Source organism: Pholcus phalangioides, unplaced genomic scaffold (assembly GCF_987345545.1).
Source record: "Pholcus phalangioides strain wild (caught in Gottingen) unplaced genomic scaffold, Ppha-v1.0 ptg000004l_1, whole genome shotgun sequence".
Classification (NCBI taxonomy): Eukaryota; Metazoa; Arthropoda; class Arachnida; order Araneae; family Pholcidae; genus Pholcus; species Pholcus phalangioides.
Genome location: NW_028301597.1, coordinates 36,958,792 through 36,978,875, shown reverse-complemented (window position 1 = coordinate 36,978,875; position 20,084 = coordinate 36,958,792). Strand labels below are relative to the sequence as shown.

The 20,084-nt window shown below is 36.7% G+C and overlaps 1 protein-coding gene across 2 annotated transcripts in view; it reads left to right on the top strand.

Annotated features, from left to right (window-relative positions):
- Positions 1–20,084, top strand: part of LOC149087378 (pyruvate kinase PKM-like) — a 31,537-nt gene that overhangs the window by 9,810 nt on the left and 1,643 nt on the right. For both annotated transcript variants that reach the window (XM_089231456.1, XM_089231457.1), the window contains exons 2-9: positions 1,928–2,072; positions 7,630–7,721; positions 9,217–9,351; positions 10,219–10,405; positions 13,897–14,039; positions 16,418–16,545; positions 16,699–16,849; positions 16,956–17,275. In XM_089231456.1, the coding sequence (XP_089087582.1) occupies positions 1,928–2,072; positions 7,630–7,721; positions 9,217–9,351; positions 10,219–10,405; positions 13,897–14,039; positions 16,418–16,545; positions 16,699–16,849; positions 16,956–17,275 (1,301 nt within the window). The remainder of the gene's footprint in view (positions 1–1,927; positions 2,073–7,629; positions 7,722–9,216; positions 9,352–10,218; positions 10,406–13,896; positions 14,040–16,417; positions 16,546–16,698; positions 16,850–16,955; positions 17,276–20,084) is intronic.

The window sequence follows — 20,084 nt, the reverse complement described above, 5'->3', positions numbered from 1 at the left end:
TTTTCGTCAGTTGAGGCTGTATGATGAATGATCATGCACTGAATTTAGCTTATATGTCCGATGGAAATATTCCCTGATGCAACCCCTCATTTGTCTGGAGAATACGTGTAATGGTGTGGGAATATGTACATAGGAAAAAAGCACATACCCTTCCAAGACAAACACAGTTATATTTTTTCTCTCGGTTGAGTAGCAACATACTCAGCAGCGAAAATCAGCTTATATCGAAATGAAGCTTCTTCATCTTATAGACACACCACTACCTCCAAATAATGGATAGTTACTATAGACTTGAATTAATCAAGGATTATTGGCAGTCTCTCGTCAGGGCTCATGGATAATAAGCTGATTAATTAATTCCAGTTAAGTCCCTTTTCTAATTCTTTAGAATGCAAGGAATTCGATTCCCGTTGGCCGAAGCCAATAATGCACGATGAATATTAATTTTCAATATATGGATGTACACATCCTATCCCTTCTACTCATCCTTTTATAGAGATATTAATGCAAGAGATGATAATTATTTATAATTTTTTTCCATAATATCATCGTCATCGCAGCTAGAATCGCTAGAATTTGTTTTTTTCTTACCCCGGTTCAAAAAGTACAGGGAGATAAGGAAGTGAACTAAACACTGTGTCGTTTTTAACTCAAAAAAATAAATAGTAAAAATAACAGAACTAATGAAAAAATAATGATTCCAGAATCAGTCAACATTCAGAATTAATAAAAAGAAGTAATTTCAGAATTAATAAAAAGAAGTAATTTCAGAATTAATAAAAAGAAGTAATTTCAGAATTAATAAAAAGAAGTAATTTCAGAATTAATAAAAAGAAGTAATTTCAGAATTAATAAAAAGAAGTAATTTCAGAATCAATAAAAGAAAGTAATTTCAGAATAAGTGACAAAAACAATTTCAGAATCAGTCACGGAAATAATTTCATAATGAATTTAATAAAAAATAATTTCATAATGAATTTAATAAAAAATAATTTCATAATGAATTTAATAAAAAATAATTTCATAATGAATTTAATAAAAAATAATTTCATAATGAATTTAATAAAAAATAATTTCATAATGAATTTAATAAAAAATAATTTCAGAATTTATAAAAAAATAATAAATTTTCAGATTTAATAAGAAATAATTTCAAAATTAATAAAAAATAATTTCAGAATGAGTGACAGAAACAATATCATCATCAGTGACAATGATTTCATAACGAATTAAAATTCGGAATAAATAAAAAGATTTAACAATTTGGGGCCCCTTTAGGCTACCCATTAAGGTACTAATGCCAAAACGGTAGGACGATGCTTTCATCCCGTGTCCGGAAAATCAACTATTTCTCAACATTATGCATAAGCGTATATATATAATTACCAAATTAAAATATCCCCCTCCCCCCAATGATAACAACCCGTACTCGACGATCCCATGAATTAGAGACCGGTTACTTTTTTTTTTTTCTTCTTAATGATTCCTTGTTTGTTATCTTCGAATTTTCAGAATGATGCCAGCAGTTTACACTTGCCTGTGTCTTGAAAACTTTGTTTTTAATATGCTTATAACCATGGGCGGAGATACGGGGGTGGCGTGGGGGGGGGGCAGGTGGAGTCGACTAATCTAATGCATAAATGTATATATGAATTGACATCATCATCATCGTGCCCCCCAGCAATAATGACCGTGCCTTCCCCCCAGACTTCCAAGTCTATCACCGCCTATGCTTATAACTGTGTATGAATGCGCAGATTTTGAAAAGCACGTTCTAATGACGATGAATGATTCTAATCATCTTATGAAAAAACATTATAGTCATTCCTCCAGCAATATTTTGTTTCAGTCACACTCTGTAATATGCTATGATAGTTGTTAAATATATTAGTCGCTGATCATCCGTTCATTTTTATGTGCCCGACAGATGGCTGGAACCGTGAAAACGAAGACTTTGGCAGCTCACCAGATGCTCGCGGCTGAAGAAACTTGCGTTCTGGACCATATGAGTGCCTTGGACATCGACTCGGCTCCGAGTTATACTAGGCTGACAGGCATCGTATGCACTATCGGTGAGTCGAGAGAATAATTTTTTTTTTAATTTTGTATTAATTCATTCTAAAGAAATTTAATTCGTCATGACTGGAGCGCGGATTATACACATTAAAAAAGGGGCGAAATATGCTTTGTAAATATGCAAATATATACTAAAAACGTCAAATATGCACTGAAAAATGCCAAAATGTGCACTAAAACTACAAAAATGTGCACTAAAATATAATTCCCAAGAAGTTATTAAAATTCCAAATTATTAACTAAAAATGAGAAATATTCGTTTAAAAATTCACGTACTAACTTTCGGCAAGAAATTTGAATTATCTCTATTTAATGAATCGGCGATGAATCTGGTAACCTAACCGCACGTTAGAGAAAGGAAGGGGAAAGGGAGAAAATATAATATAAATAGAAAAAGTATAACAGATAAGGGTTTTTTTTTTATATTCACTTTTCGCCCTCACCCTACGTGTTCTCTTTCACTCTTACATGCATATATTAGAAAGATTACATTATATGTGTGGGAAAAAGTCATTAACAGGAATATAGAAAGAAACGAGGGAAAGAAAAAGTGACTACCGTACCGAAACTTTGTCCTAACCAAACCACACGTTAGAGGTTACTATAAAGCTTCACGACGGGAAAGAGAGGGGAAAGAAAATACAGAGGAGTTCTTTGAATTTATTCCATTCGCGTTTGGACGCAGTATTACGTCGGTGATCGTAAAGGTGATAAATATCCCTCAAAAAAAAAAGTTTTTAAAATGATTATTTTCCATTTCCAGTGCTATGTTCATGTCTCGTAAAAATAACTCCAACATGTTTTTTATTCAATACCTAGTTACTATAGTACTTGCTCAATAATAGAAAGAAAATTTTGCTCTAAAGAGAAACGAAGTGTACGCGCACATCCATCGGCGTACGCAAAGGGGGGTTTTGGGGTTCTAACCCCCCCCCCCTTGAGCCAAGATAATAGCGTTATTTTGCAGAAAAAAACTTAAACTCCCCCCCCCCCTCGAGAAGAAGAACACAGAGTCAAAAGTGGCCAGTTTTTCCCTTTAAATATAAAATTTGACTATAAAAAACAAAGAAATTAACAAAAAACAAGTCAGGAGCAGGTAAAGCATCCAGCCTTCAGCTATGATCCATTGCATAGTTTCCCAAACTTTTTGTTCCATCAACCCTTCCCCCCCCCCCACTACTTCAAGTTTTTTGTTTTTTTTTCTTCCATCGCCACCCCCCCCCCTCCCCAAGCTCAAGCCAGCCCATAGAATCTTATGTTAAACCTATAGCTTCTACTGCCCCTCGGACCATTTCAACGTCTCCCCGGGGGGCGATATTGCCCACTTTGGGAAACACTGATCTATTGTGAGTAAAATTTGCTGCGAGCTGATTTAGCTATGCTTTCAGCTCACCACATTCATCAAACTATTATTTAAAATATTGAATTCTCCGATCTTCTACAGGGTGGATACTGTCGACCGCCCAATAATTATACACGTGATTCCTTGTCAAAAAGTAATATGGAAAAGTGTTTTTAGTTTTTGATTTGACCAATAATCATGGAGTTAACAACGCATTAAAAATTAATGACGTCACTTTCGAATCCTGCCAAATACACCTAACGTGCACCAAACCCATAACTTGGCGTTTTTAAGGTGATAGCAATGCAGTAAGAGTAACTCCCTGAGAGTAATTAATAAGATAAAGCTGTGTGCAAACCCATTTTTTTCCTTCAAAAAATTTGACTTAACCGCTTTACGATCACGTCCAAATACCAGTGGAATTAATTCAAACAAGTTCTCTGTGTTTTCCTTCCCCTCTCTTCACCATCGCGAATCTTTATAGTAACCCTATAGAAGTTTCTTTTCCTTTCCCTCTTTTTTTTCTATACTCCTGTTGATTTTTTCCACACACATATAATATACCTTTCTACTATACGCATGTAAAAGCGAAAGAGAGCACGTAGGGTGAAGGTGAAAAGAGGTCTCTAAACAACTCTCTTACCTTCCTTATCAATTTTCCTTTTTCTTTTTACATTTTTTTCTTCCTCCTTCTAGCGTGTGGTTAGGTTAGGACAAGGTTACCAGATTTACCGCCGATTTGTTGAATATAGATAACAAAAATTTGTTGCGAAAAGCTTGTACATGAAGGGGTTAACAGTGAAGGCGAAAAAATTACCACATTTCGGCAAAAAAATTTTGATTTTGGGAAAAACAATTTTTTCAATAGATCTCGTCATGCTAGCACTTTACAAATCTGGTGATAAATTTACCAATGGGATGGGGCGAAGGTAACACGTAATAACAAGATTAATATCACTCTACCCGAAGAGAAAAGAGCACCAATCGTGAAAGAAAATAACTGTGAACTTGGCTTTTAACAGGATTGAATATTTCAGTTCATTTTCAGTTATCAGCAACCAGCTGCATGGGGATTTTTTTTTTTTTTATCGTTGGTTGTTTGCCACGTAACCGACCGTTGCAAAACTGACACTTCACAAAAGATTTCAAAACGTTATCACTCCCTTAATATTCGTCCGATCCTAAAACGGGAACACTTTTTGGTATCAGTTTTTCACGAGGAATCACGTGTGCAATTATTGGACGCTCGATATTATTCACCCTGTCAGGGCCGCCGTAACTAAGTTTATGCCACCCTGGGCAAGCATGGTTCAGCCGCACGGGGCAAACATTATTTTGCTGCCTCCACAACTTTAAAGTTCGATAATTCCATAACACGGTGTTCTTTGTTCCCACCTAAAACTACCGCCCCCTCTAGTTCCGGCTCTGCGCCCTGTATAGATAATTCCACCTTATAATTATGTATAATACTTTGATTTTGATCGCATTAGTGTTATGCTAGTGCTAAAAATTTTCCCGAGAAATGTGAGTGAGTTAGTAACCCTAGTAGTGGTGTTTCTCTCCTTGTACAGTATGTTGATTCGTCTCAAATTAATTATAAAAGGGTATTGTCAAAAATCTTAATGATAGCTCTTTCTAACGATGATGAAATACGTTAATTTTCAAAACCTGGCTTTTAGATTCCTGGTTCGAACAACGGATACCCTCCCAGCAAAAGTTACAAACATCTCTTTTGAAATTCAGTAAAAATTCCTCTTTTTTGATGTTGTTTATCGTTTACGTAAGATATATATAAAAACATTTTCGTAAGAATCATTACTCGCGTGCAGGAAAAACTGATGTTATGCATATCTCATGTGTAGAGCCCGGAAGTTCAGACAAAATGTCATAAAAAATGCTTTTTTTTTTACCTATTTTCAAACTTTTTATGCCTTTCCTGAATTTTTCCTGCCGTAAATTCGTATTTCGATATTGTTCTTTGTTTATTCATGAATTTTAGAGGGCATATTCTGTAGAACTTAGATGTTTTTTCAGCATCGAGAACTTCAAAATAATTTTTTTTTTCATTTTCAACACTTTAGCATTAAGGGGCTCGGTCGACTGCAGATGGAAGGGCTTGAATTTTAAATGTGTTCACGCAACAAGTCGACTGCCCCGCGCAGTCTGATTTTCTTGATTGTAAGTAAGGGGCCATTCAAGTATTACGTAAGCAGATTTTGACACCCCCCCCCCCCCGCGTCAGCAAAATTTTGTTAGCAGCTTAGAATATTTCATATCTTCAAAAGGGGGTGGTTGATGACGTAAGCAACCTTCAAACCCCCTCCCTCCCCCCTTTTCATCAAGAGTCAGCAAATCCGAAACCCCCTCCCCCCCCCCGATGCTGACGTAATACTTGAATGACCCCTAAGGGAAAGGGAAGGAGGAAATTTTAAAATTTCTCATACATTTTATTTAAGTACCTGTAATCACATGTAAAATTATAAGAAATTTGGTTGAAAGAGTGATGAAAAATATGTGTTGATTCACCTGCAGGGAAAAAAATGATTTTACTAGCGTCCTCTGTGTGTGTGACTTGAAACATAAATATCTGAATTAAAGAATGTTATGGAAATATGTTTTTCCCTTATTTTTTGGAGGATTTAGATTTTAAGTTATTACTTTGATCAAATTTGTTCTAGTTCAACTCGATTATCTAGAAATTTGATGCAGTCAAACATCGGTTAATATAATTTTAAAGTCAGTGGACAATTTCCCCCCCCCCCCCATTTCGACTTTTAGTTTAAGTTTCGATTTTGTGTACGCCTGAACAAATTGGTTTTGTTTTACAGTGTCATCTATCTTTGAATTTAGATATTACTTTCTAATTTAACTCGTGTAAATTTTTGTCATATTTTTTCACATTCTATCGGTTTTTTTTTTATCCGAGAAATCCATTTCTCAATTATTTACGAAACAATTTATCATTTTAATAAGTTGTACGGTACCTACTTATAAATAATCGGATACAGTAAAATAGTGATTAACACGATGTTTCTTCTTTCATGATCGTGAACAAATACCGATAGCCATTAATGTATTTCTAGTGTTTATTATGTTCTGAATATAGGAAAAATGACTGGACAAATTGTCCGACATGCCCAGTTGGATTGAAAAAATTTTGACAGGGCATACATTCTTTTAATGTGCTCGTTTCGCTCGATACATAAATTTTCCATATACTGTATATTCCCAATCTTTAACGCTAATATATTTTTTAAAATCTTATATTATTTTATGTTACAGTTAAACCCCGCTTTTGCGGACACTCGCGGGAGAGAAAAACATTGTCCGTAAAAGAGGGGTGAGCATATCAGATAGGGCGCCTGTATTAATTTTATAATATAGTATTAAGAGGAACTGAAATGGTTCTTTATTTGAATATGAATGAAATTCTGACAATATATATGAGATGTGTTTAAAGTCATGAAATACATGATTATTGCATAGATACGAAATTAAAATTACAAAAGAAATATTATACAAAGTTTACATGCTGAATTCAGGGCCGTCTCAAGAGAATCATGGGCCCCCGGGCCACGTGGTTTTTCTGAGACCCTACCTTGTAAATTGTAGAAAATTTCAACTGTATTATATTAAAAATTCAACTGACTTTCAATGGATTAACATCTTTTTGAAAAAGTGATCAGTCGCAGTGTGGTGGGTGTTTTTTTTTGATTATTTCAACTCCTTCGAGATATATTTTAAGCTTAAAGACTAAATCCAATGACCTACCGTCATTGTGTCTACAGGAACCATTTTTAGTGCCTTAAGCTTCCGTGCTCTACTCATGAACAATATTCATTTGAAAAATTAGTTAAAAAAAAATTCGTTGAATTCCGTAGAACTTCAAAACATGAACTTTTCTGAAAATTCTTCAGTTTTATATGTTTGTGTGCATAAATATTAAAAAGGCCAAAATATGAGAACGCATTTCTACACGCGTGCATTTTCATATAATCCGGGCTCTAGTTATAACGAACAACGCATTTTTCACACGCCCGCAATGAGAACGAAAATTTGGAGTTATCGGATACTAATTGAATTTCTTATCACAAAAAAAATGCGGAAATTTATTTGAAATTGACATTTTGAATAGCATTATAGAGTACATTTTACTAGAAATAAATTGAGTTGAAAATCTCACCATATCAATTTTTTTATTGCTTTTGTAGGTCCCGCGTCAAGAGACGTCAAAGTTTTAGTTGAAATGATGAAATCCGGAATGAATATCGTGCGACTGAACTTCTCTCACGGAACTTACGAGGTAAGAAAAAAAAATTTCAGAGAGTTATCACTATAATTATTCAAGTCATTGTAATAAAATAACAATATTAGAAACTTCAAAGTAGAAAAATAAGCTAAAAAATGCGATTCGTGTCTAAACAGATCTAAATATTTCATGTGATTACAGGGTGTCCTGTAAGTGCTAATGTGGCCTTTACCTCATCAACCGTTCGTCGTAGAGATTCAGTTGTTAATTGATACCTGTAACATATCCTTATGAGTTCAAGTAAAAATTAATTTCATATTTGGCATCACCATATCTCATCGAGGCAATTGTCACCCCATATACAGGATATCACTAATTGAAGCCAAAAAAAAAAAAAACTTATGACAAATTTGCTAATTATTTGCAAAAATTGTAAAACTACAAATTTGTTCATTTGCAAAAATTGTAAAACTACAAATTTGTTCATTTGCAAAAACTGTAAAACTACAAATTTGTTCATTTGCAAAAACTGTAAAACTACAAATTTGTTCATTTGCAAAAACTGCAGTAAACAAAGATGCTAATTTTCGAATGAAACATTCTTTTGACTTGATAACCATGTTTCATTAAGTAAAATACATGAAGGATCTTAAATACGGTAAAATACATGACATCATCAATTGTCACCAAAAACATTACTAGCAAAACCAGCAATTGTTGCGTCGAGTAATTATAAAACAATTATCGAGAAATTCTCACAGTTTTTCTGAGAATAATAGTTTTTATAAATACTACTATGAACCAGCGAAAATAGTCAAGCAATTCCACCGTGTACATCCCCATGTGTACGAGATTCAGGATCGTCCGCATGGGGGAATGATACAATCACATTGGAAATACATGAATTCTTATTTGGGGGGGGGGGGTGCTAAGCCAACACCTTCTAAAGCAGAAAGTGTTGGCTAAGCCCTCTTACCTCTTACAAAGTATGTTGGGGAGCCCAAGCACCTTTTAGTCTTCAGTTTCCGGTGTCTATGCCCATCATTGTCTAGGCAAGATGAACATCTACCGATATACGTACATACACAATGTGGATTGCGATAATCGAATTTGACTCAAAAATAAAAATAATTTAGAACTCGAAATAGTGATGAACCGATCATTTTAATAGAAATAAGAGAACAGCCGAACAATATTTTACAAGAACGGAGAGGATGCTCTCGTCCCGTAAAACGGGATGTGTGATCTGCAAGTCGCAATTCGTAAAGTGGCCACGAGCACCGAAGATAATCTTGATTTTGACACGGCTTGGAAGAAGGTTGGCCACCCCATGGTCTAAAACATTGAAGGAATGCATCTTTTCATTGTTCTTGTTTCATGTTGCTATAATAACTGAAAGAATCAGAGTAGACATTTTTCTCCAGAATTTTGAAATTTTGTTATTGAAATTTCTAACCCATAGTACACGTATTCACCTATGTCTTTGTCACTAACTAACCCTATGAGTTCATATTTGAGATACAATTTTTAATAAGTATTTTTCTCATAGTATCACGGTGGTACTGTCCAGAATGTTCGTGAAGCCGTCAAGATTTTAGCCCAGCAGGAAGGTCTCGCCTCTTACCCAGTGGCTATTGCTTTGGACACGAAAGGACCCGAAATACGAACTGGACTTCTCGAAGGGGTTGGTATAGTTTTTACAAATCTATTTACTCCTGTCGTAATTTCAAAGAATGATATCGTGCATGATGTACAGTTGATCCCGTTTATAACGTTCCCACTTAGAACGTTTTCCCGCTTATTACGACTTATTTTCATAGTCTCGACTCTATGTCTCATTAAGATTTCCCGTTTAAATCGTTTTCCCACTTTTTCGTGACGGTTTTTGAAAAACGTTATAAGCGAGATCCACTGTATATACATATATAACTGAGTGCAATGTTGTCCCTAATACTACTTTTGCTTCTTTTTCTTTTACTTCCAATAACCAGGCACTGGGTGTGTGTGTGTGGGGGGGGATATTCACTGCTTTATTTGATGGATTCTACGTTATCCAAGCAAACCATACTACTACGTTCGAAAAGTTCCGAGACTTATTATGAAAGAATGAATACAGATCGAACCTGTTTATTTGGTGTTTCCTTCGAAGTAACTTCCCTGTGCACAATTATGCATGTTTTTCATTGTTTATACGAAGATGTGAATGCGATTGCAAGCCTTGTTTTGTCACTCCCTCCTGTAAAAGAATCAGAATAGAAATTTTTTCTCCAGATTTCTTCGTTGTTTGCTTCACTTCTCCGGAACCCCGTGAACCAAGAGGAAGTCCTGGATTCGTGCCTGGCCCGAACATACATACATACAAGTGTGCATACAACAATCGATAGCTTCATAAAAACCCGAAACTGCTCACCTCTTCGGGAGTGGAAACGATGTTGAAATGTTTCGGCCTATCGTGGTTATCAACGATAAGCTGAGCAAAATCTGTAAACAGTAAAAAAACTGCTTTCATAAATCTTTATTGAAACATAATGTTCTTTTCTTTTTTCTGAAGGGCGCAACAGCAGAAGTCGAGATGGTCAAGGGACAGACCGTTAAAGTGACCACAGACGAAGCCTACTACGAGAAATGCTCCGCATCGCTGCTGTATCTCGATTACAAGAACATCACCAAGGTCGTGAAGCCTGGAAGCCGGATCTATGTAGATGACGGACTCATCTCACTCGTTGTCAAAAATATCGGTAATATTTCATCTGCGACATTTCCCCCCCCCCTCCCCCAGTGCAATATTTCTGCATACTATTATGCGGCGCATGTTAATATTTTTGACAACTTGGTCACCTGAAAAATAAATTATCAAAATATGCTTTAATTAGATATACAGTGAAAACTCTCTATTACGGGCACTCATGGGACCAAAAATATTGTCCATTGACGGGTAGTCCTTTGATACAGTGTTCTTCAACCGCTGACCAACTGCCACCTATTAAATAGGAAAAAATCTATTTGTGCTATAAATTCTACAAGTAAAAATTTTTTTAAATATTTTTTCAAATCATGTCAGGACTACTGCTAAACCACACATGCACCTCGTCCACATTCCTCTGCGGAACTTCTAACGAATTGGTACATGTTGGAATGTGCGCGTCCGTATTGTGAACCTAACGTGAAGCTTGTTTCTGTGTAATGCTTGTTATGGCGCTGCCATCTGCTACCTATTTTTCGAACTATGACTGAAATGTCATGATTGAGGATTTACCGTTGTAGGCCTGTTGCTCTCTGCGGCGAGACTTTTTAACGGGGAGAGCGGCTCGCACTCGCGCCTCAAAGTTGGGAACCGCAGAAAAATCATGTCAGGACTTCTGGACCAACGCAATTTTAATGCAAGCACAGGTATGAAAAAAAAGATCAACAAATTCGAAAAAAAAAAAAATTTCTTGTTGGTGGTGTTCGCAAAGCTGATCTTTGTTTTGAATTTAAACGAGATTGTCACGTTCAATAAAAATCCATACTATTTGAATGACTAACCTAGAGAATGTGCAAGTACGTGAGTGACCAAAAGAATGAATGACCTGGTGAGCGAGGGATGAAAACAGTGGCCTAGAGGGTGTGGAAGCATATGAAGACACGGACATATTTACGGTGTTGGGGGTGGGGGCGAATTTTTGTGAATGAATAGTCAAGAAGACTAGAATGAATGAATGAATTGTGGCAGAATTTGTATAGCCCTCAGGCCACAAAACGATAAATTCGCATCCGGGGGGGGGGGGGGGCAAAGCTCTCATCGGAGGGCCTAATATTATGCGGTCCTTATCAATTGCTTGAATTTCGAGGAAAAATGAGGCTGAAATGAGGAAAAAATCCTACTAAGTTCTGTTTTATTCAGCTCTAAAAGAGCCTTGGTGGAACCACGGATACTTTTTATTTTCCAGATAGCGGGCACATTCTCTTTAATATCTACACAGACCTGTTGTTTCTCTGGGCACAGAATTTCGATATTTGTGCGAAATTGAGAAAACATCATATATACAATTTAGGGATTTTTTTTCTGCGCAGCAGAAACTTTATGTACACAGAAGTGTTCTCATTCTCAGAAGTCCATATTTTGTAAACTTATTAACCATGAAAAAATTACGTTTTTTCTTAGTTACTTTTTGCCCATAGCCAACAAAAGAGTGAAAAAAAATTTATTGAAAAACTTTATTGAACTGGAACTCCTTCTGCCACCTATTAAATAAAAAGCGCAACTGATAATGATCCTCCAAAATAGAATCCATAAAGAATAATATGCGCATGAAAAAGCAATATTTTATAATGTTAATAAATATTTTTAAGTAATAATATAAATTAAATTAACAAGTTTGATGCAAAATTTTAACAGTTGATGTTAAAATATAGTAAAAGAACGTAAGTACCTTACGCAAAGCATAATTACCCACAGGCCACTGTGTCATATTTAGGATTACCGTTACAATTATAATCGGAAGAATTGTCTATTTTAGTTTTACACGCTTTTCGATTATAATTTATTACACTTTGTATAAGTTACTCATATTTTTTTACTGTACACAAACATCAACTGTTAAACCTTCAAAGTATATTTAATAGTTTAATTAATATTATTGCTCAAAAGTATATATTAATATGATATCATATTGTTTTCAACATGAGCACATTATTTTTTATCAATTTTATTTTGAAGGATCGTTAACAGTTGTGTTTTTTATTTGATAGGTGGCAGAAGGGGTTCCAGTTTAATGATATTTCTCAATATTATAATAAATACATTCTGTACTACATAGTTGTTTTCTGAAAGGCATATTTTGTGGCTGAAAAAATTTTAGTTTTACCCGTTTCAGTTGGTTATAGACAAACGTAACTAAGAACGGCATCATTTTTCATGGCTAATAAATTTACATAATGTGAAATTCCGAGTCTGGGAATGACTATGAATGAGAATGCTTCCGTGTACATACATAGAGATTTTTTGCTGATCGGAAAAAAATTTATTATGAAGTTGTAAGGTGAAAAACAAAAATTATAAAAATAATCTCTAGTCCCCGGCTGTAGATCTGCCAGCCCCCCACCCTTTGTAAGGGCCATGCGGTGACCTCAGTTGAATAGGGAGTTCCACGCTAAGATATGGGACAATGATTTGTGACAATAAATATGTATATCAAGAGCGATGACACCAACGTACGCATGGGGGGGGGGGGAATTGGACGACCGTGCCCCCTCCCAAGACGACCAAAAATTATAACTATATTTAAACTATAATTAAAACAATATTTCGGTTAAAACAAATTAAAGCATCGAAAGAAAAATACCCTGTATGTGCTATTTCAACCAATTTCTCTTAATTTAAATGTTTTTTGCAGGGTGGTAACTCAAAATTTCTCGTTAAGCCAATTTTTGCGCTCTCTCCTAAACCAAAGGTCGATCCTGCGTACGCCCCTGATTAGGAGGTGGTGCCTACACCCTCTTTCATTTTGCCCTGGGCTATCATGCTGTTGATAGGACAGTAGGGTCAAACTTTTTTCTTTTTTTTTTTTGGATAAATATTCAAAAATTTGCTCAAGATCCGTGAAATAGCCTCATTATCGTCAAGGTTTCCACTGAACAGCTCTATACCCATCAAGGGTTCCACGAGAAACTCTACGTTGGGAACCCCTTGGTCTAGATCACCCTGTACATTTAAGCACTGTTCTATATGATTAGGAAGAAAAAAAAAAGTGTCTATATATACCATGGAAGTTTCCACTATACTGAAAAAGAGGCAAACGCAATCAACTGGGTGATGATGAGACATATTCAGTTTTGCGGAATTAAATTGGAAATAGGTAAGAAATAGGGGGCACTGAATTCACACTTTAACTGCTCCTTCTACATTACACGGGGTGCCAAAAATGGGTGATTGCCCCGGGTGGTAAAGGATCTAGTTGCGGCCCTGCCCACACCCATTGTAAATATGCTTTTAAAAAGCACCTATACGTCAACTTTGGAATATGCTCAACGCACACACACAGATCAGGTTACCGCTGATACTTTAATGGGGGTTTTTTTTTAAGTGAAACTTCCTTCAAGGAGGATGCGAATTTTCAAATGCTCGTCAGAAAAATTGACTTGATGATTGCCTCAATTTATGCAAGCGTTGCTGATACGATTAGCAATGACTCATATCGTTCTTTATTGCTCATACCGTTCTTTATGACTAATTAAGCGTCGTTTACAGGAAGCGATAATATCGAATGCGAGATCGAGAATGGCGGACTGTTGGGAAGCAAGAAAGGTTGTAACTTACCTGGTGCTGAGGTCGATCTGCCAGCGGTTTCGGAAAAGGACAAACAGGATTTGCTGTTTGGCATCGAGCAGGATGTGAGTAGACAATTTCAATGTGATTCATTTTCCTTTATCTCAATATGATGAACCTAATTTCATACGTACTCGTAAAATCTCCGCATAATTTGGATAATTCGTTCCGAATCATCTGAATCATCACTCCGAATAATTCATTCAGAATTATGGGAGGGGGTGCCCCAAATTGTTGCTTGCTCCGGATGACAGAGTAAATTTTTGTTTCTAGTTGCGGCCCTGGATATAACCTGGCAAGCAAAGCTGCCCTTGTGTGTTTGTCATATAAAGAAGCATGAGAGTCGTCATCGGATGGTAAAATACGTGTGTTCAACTTTTTTTTTAATTCATCGGCACCATTTTATGTCATTTTATGATCATCAGGAAAGCACCTTGAGGCAGATTTATGGTTGTGCCGCCCGTAGTATATATGCAACTTCTTCTTCGGATCTCCTCACGTTATAGTCTAATTTGTTTGAATACCCAATCCCTAAATTTGCTACAACTGGGAAATAGCGTCCCTTCCCTCCTCACATCCAGGCCGTAACTGTGAGGAGGGGGGGGGGAACAGGCGGGTCTATTTCCCGGGGGATTTTATGTGGGCGCCCCGAATTCACTATTTAACTGCTCCTTCTACATTACACGGGGTGCCAAAAATGGGTGCTTGCCCCGGGTGGTAAAGTACCTAGTTGCGGCCCTGCCCACACCTATTGTAAATATGCTTTTAAAAAGCACCTACACGGCAACTTTGGAATATGCTCAACACAAATCAGGTTACCGCTGATACTTGAATGGGGTTTTTTTTGTTTTTTTTTGAAGTGAAACTTCTTTAGGGAGGACGCGAATTTTCAAATGCTCGTCAGAAAAAGTGAAACGGAAATGACGTAATAAGCTTTCCTGTCACTCAAAAACCGGTTCCGTGGACGAAAATTGCGTTAGTGGTGCAGGGGAAAGGGGTTGTCTATGGAACTCCCCGGTCACGTATGGTTTGAAGAAAAACAAAGTTTGGTTGGTAAGAAGATTATACCGATAGTCGCGAGCAAAAAACGATCGGCAAAACACTGCAGCCACGCTAAATATGAACGAACGAAACAAAAATTAATGAAAATCAAATCAAATTTATTCATTTCCAGCATACAGAGATTTAGATTAGTTTTAAAAAAAACATATTTATCATCCAGAGGCTGTGATGCCTGTACGGATGATTGAAAATTTACATGATAATTAATGAATAAAATATCTAAAAACATACGACATGAACAGAAACATGAAAAAAAACACATATACAACATAAAAAGAGACAAAATTATCACTGTCAAATAAAAAAAAAATTACGTAAAGATAAAAAATATATGAAAAAAAATGAAACTCGCACATACATAGACAAACACAAACAAGAACAATTTTTTTTTAATTGAAAAAATATACATAATTAAAGTGGCAAAGCTAAAGTGAATAAATTTTATTCACTCACTTTTATTCCTAAAGGTCAAAATAAGAGTCTACATCGTCTACTGAAATTAATAATGATTTTTTAAATGCCGCGTGTGTGAAAATGTGAAATTCATTTAAGAAATAAATTTGAAATTTACTTAAGAGCTAATGAAAATTTTGACTGGTTGAAATTAATAGATATCAATTTTTTTTGTTCTTTCATGAATATTGAATTTCAGTATATATTGTCCGAAATCAGTGAATAAATTAATTCAATATAATCCATGAACAAAAACAAATTATTTATTCCATACAGTATATAATTTATACATAATTATTTATGTATATATTTAATTATTTATATATAATTTATAAAAGAATCGAACATCAATAAGGCCGGTATTACACTATAAAATTTCGATAAAATCCCTATAAAACTTAAAAAATCCAACCAATAAAACTTATACGTTACATTCGAGCAAATGCATCCGATAAGCTTATTGGTTGAATTTTCATGTTTTATAAAAGAACTTTTATTAAACTTTTATAGTGTAATCCCGGCCTAAGAGAAGTAGCGTTAGAATTAAGGAAAATGTACGAATTTATGCATAACATAATTTCAGAAATTGTGAAAACTGAGGACCCGTATTGGATACTGGGACCCTCAATTAATGTTATTTTAGGGGCCGTTCAAGTATTACGTCATCATCGATGGGGGGGGGGGGTTCGATTTGCTGACTTTTGATGACAAGGGGGGGAGGGGGTTTGGATAATGCTTACGTCATCAACCACCCTTTATGAAAATATGAGTAAGGATTCAGAGGGGCAGAGCTGCTAGAACTGTTAAAGAGATCAATACCTCGAGGGGAACAAAGATAAGGGCACGAGTATCGTGCACACTTGGATGCTCACGCGCTGAAAAAGACTGGTATAAACGATGACCGACTGTTAACATTTTTCCATTGCAGGTTGACATGGTGTTCGCTTCTTTTATCCGTAACGCCAAAGGTGTTAAGGAAATCAGAGATATCCTTGGTGAAAAAGGCAAACACATCCTCATCATACCTAAGATCGAGAACCACGAAGGCATCAAAAAGTAAATATCTTCTTTTTTTTTCATTTTCACCACATTCATATTAGATGAATGGAGGTTAAACGCTACCTCACTTCGTCCAGTTCCCTGAAATGACCGTATAACGAGGTATCGTTGTGTATGTGCTATATGACTCATTCCCCCTCGTTTCAACAGGATCGACGAAATTATCGAGGCGTCTGATGGTATTATGGTAGCCCGTGGTGACATGGGCATTGAAATCCCGACAGAAAAAGTGTTCCTAGCGCAGAAGATGATCATCTCCAAATGCAACAAACTCGGCAAGCCCGTCATTTGTGCTACTCAGGTGATTTCATTTATTTTTGTGACGTTGTGTGTTGCCACACAGTGTCCCTTCTCCGAATTGCTCAGTATTTTTCATCGTGATAATTAACATTTGTAATCACTCCTAGATGTTGGAGAGTATGGTAAAGAAACCTCGTCCGACGAGAGCCGAAAGCTCTGACGTTGCGAATGCCGTTCTGGATGGAGCGGATTGCGTCATGCTGTCCGGCGAAACGGCAAAGGGCGACTATCCCCTGGATGCTGTACGGGTAATGCACAAGATATGTTGCGAAGCAGAAGCCGCGTTCTTCCACCGAAGCGTTTTCAACGAGCTAGTCCTGAAGACTCCTGTACCCACCGATTGCACAACAGCTGTAGCTATCGCTGCTGTCACAGCCGCCATGAAGGCCCTCGCCTCGGCGATCATCGTACTTACTACTACCGGAAGGTTGGTTCGAATCCACATAGTCACACCATAAATACTGCCACTGTACTACTTGTGTAATAATGTGTCCAAAATGTAATTTGGAACCTCTCAATAACGAAAACTCCCCGTTTGCAGACAATTTTCGATCCCATGGGTTTCCGTTACAGAGAGGTTCCACTGTATAAAGGTGCAGCATCTGCATGCGAATTCCACCAATCATTTTATGAATGACTTCCACTAGCCTTGGCCATAGCCCTTCATCATACAGCAGGGTTCCCAGACCAGACTTTTCACCAGTCACTCTATACTTAATTTATAATACAAAAATAAGTAAGAGAATCATCCCATGCCCCAAGGATGGAGTCCCATCAGTCCGACCCTTATGTTGTGGGGAGGGAAAGGCATGGCCTTGGTAGAGTCTGTCAGTCTCTAAGGTCGTTTATGAATTTTATATATATATATTTATTTTTTATTTATTTTTTTTTTTCAAACCGAGCACAACTCAGGTCTGTCGCCAATTTTCCTATTTGAAATAGGCAGGTTTCCTATTTGAAAAAGTCTTTCCGCAGAGAACGGACAGACCTTCAACACAAGCACCTCCACACTTGTCCGACTCTTTTCTAGTGTCGGATTTGATTGGATAGTTAGAATCACGTGATCAATGACGTCTGATTAAGGATTTCCTCTCTAGTTTTGGCTGTTCTTCGTAGTTATGACGATTTTATTTATATTTTGACATTATCAGCCAATCAGAATAAGGCTACTGTGACGTTATAGAAACATCACCGTATGTGTAAAGTGTACCTGCTGCTGCTACGTTTGGCAACTTATCGCCAAACACCAGCGTCTATTAACGATTTCGCTTTTATTTTGTCATTACGTCTCGTTTGCTCACACGATAATAAATTACAATGATATAATTTAACTATAATACTATAACGATCATAATAATAATGATATATATTATATAATAATAATTATATTGACATGCAATAAATACAGTGGCTTGCCGAAACACAATTTCTATGTTTGGTTTTCTAATGAATCTATCAGCATTATGAATCAATAAATGATAGCAGGGCCCAGCTTCGCTGGGCGCTCGCTTCGCGAGCCGTTACTATTGTCAACTTGATGCAACTGAACCACATTTTGATTAAATCAGAAAAAAAAACAAAACATTTTTTAGTGATTCAATAAACGATAACTTATTATACGGGGGTTCCCCCCCCCCATTCCCCCTGTATCGCCAAGTTCGCTGTTTGGGAGACCCCCCCCCCCCCCTATTCCCGTGCATCTGACAATTTGTGGTGAATTATAATATAATAAATCATGTTTATCCCGTGCAACGGTTAAAAGAAAAAAATTAAATGTGATAAGAAATTAAACTTTTCAAACGAAGATGCTAGAAAAAAAAAAATTGGATTTTTACGAAGGGACTCGAACTCATAACCTTCGTTTTAAGCGTCCCGTGAACTTCCCACTGCATCAATCCTGGTTGCCGAACTGAAGTTAAATTTAGAATATCCATTATTAAATGTCGCTAGGAAATATGGTGGCGCCAAATGGATCAAAAGTTACGGTAGCCTCGCGGTCTACTGTGACGTTTCTATGACGTCACAGTTGCTTGAAAAAAAAAAAAATAGCGCCACATGCAAAAGGTTACAAGGAAGAAAATCCTGATTTTACGTCTATGATCACGCACGTCCAATCAAATTCGACACTAGAACAGAGTCGGACAAGGATTGAGGCGCTTTTCCTTCAACACGGTACTTACATCTATTGGTGCTGCGATCTGCCCTCCATATTTTGAACCGAAAATGGCAAATGCCTGAATTTTTCGTGTTATGTCAGTATTTTGGTGAAGCTCGGCCCACTCTCTCTCTGAAGAGACTTTCTCAAATCGAGGCATAGCCTAACGAAAGCGTCACACCAGTACTGAAAAATTGAAATGTTTTTGGTTCAATGCAGTGGAAATTTTCCAGAGGAAACATCGTGTAATTTAATTTCATGAGTTGATACACAGATCGATAGATTCCGTAAATGTTTGTGAAGGTCATTTCGGAAACTCATTTAGGTGAAATGTAAACACGGATATTGCACATACAGTCGACCCCGCTAACAACGTTTTTCAAAAAACTGTCATGAACAAACGTTCTAAGAGGGAAACATTCTAAGCAGGGTCCTCTGTATATCACGTTCGAAACAGAGTGAAATATCTTTGTGAATGCATCTGTAGTTCATTCCACAAATACACTAGTAACAGTATTTATGGTAATGACTATATAATCAAAAAATCTTTCATTATCATAATCAAGTTGTATCCATCTATCTATTATAGGCGTCTTCAACCTGAAGCTCGCGAGCACCGTTTTGCTCACTGGAGCACTCAAGTGTGGTCGGTACTTGTGCCCGATTTCGTACTTACGCGTTCTCGATCAAAACCCTATATAACTCTGAACCATCTTATTCAAGTTTCACCAAAGAATTCGCATCATAATGGTCTTAATTCAAGTGAAAGTCAGAGAAAAATTTCAGTGCTTATCTTTTGATGCTGAGCATAAACGGTGCTCGCGACTCGAAAGAAATTGAAGACCCCAGATCTGAATTGTTTGGGCATTGTTGTTCTCGAATAGTCTTTTCCTTCTCTCATCCAGAGCCGTCTTAATCACGAGCGTACGCAGAATCGACTTCTGGAGGGGGGGTACAACCAGTGACGTCTTAAGGCATGGTGCCCACCCGGGCACGGCCCGGGGGCCCTATAGAGAGTAGGGGCCTCACAAAAATGAGATCTGGTTGAAATTTCTGAGAATTTGCCTGGTAAATGCCTCAG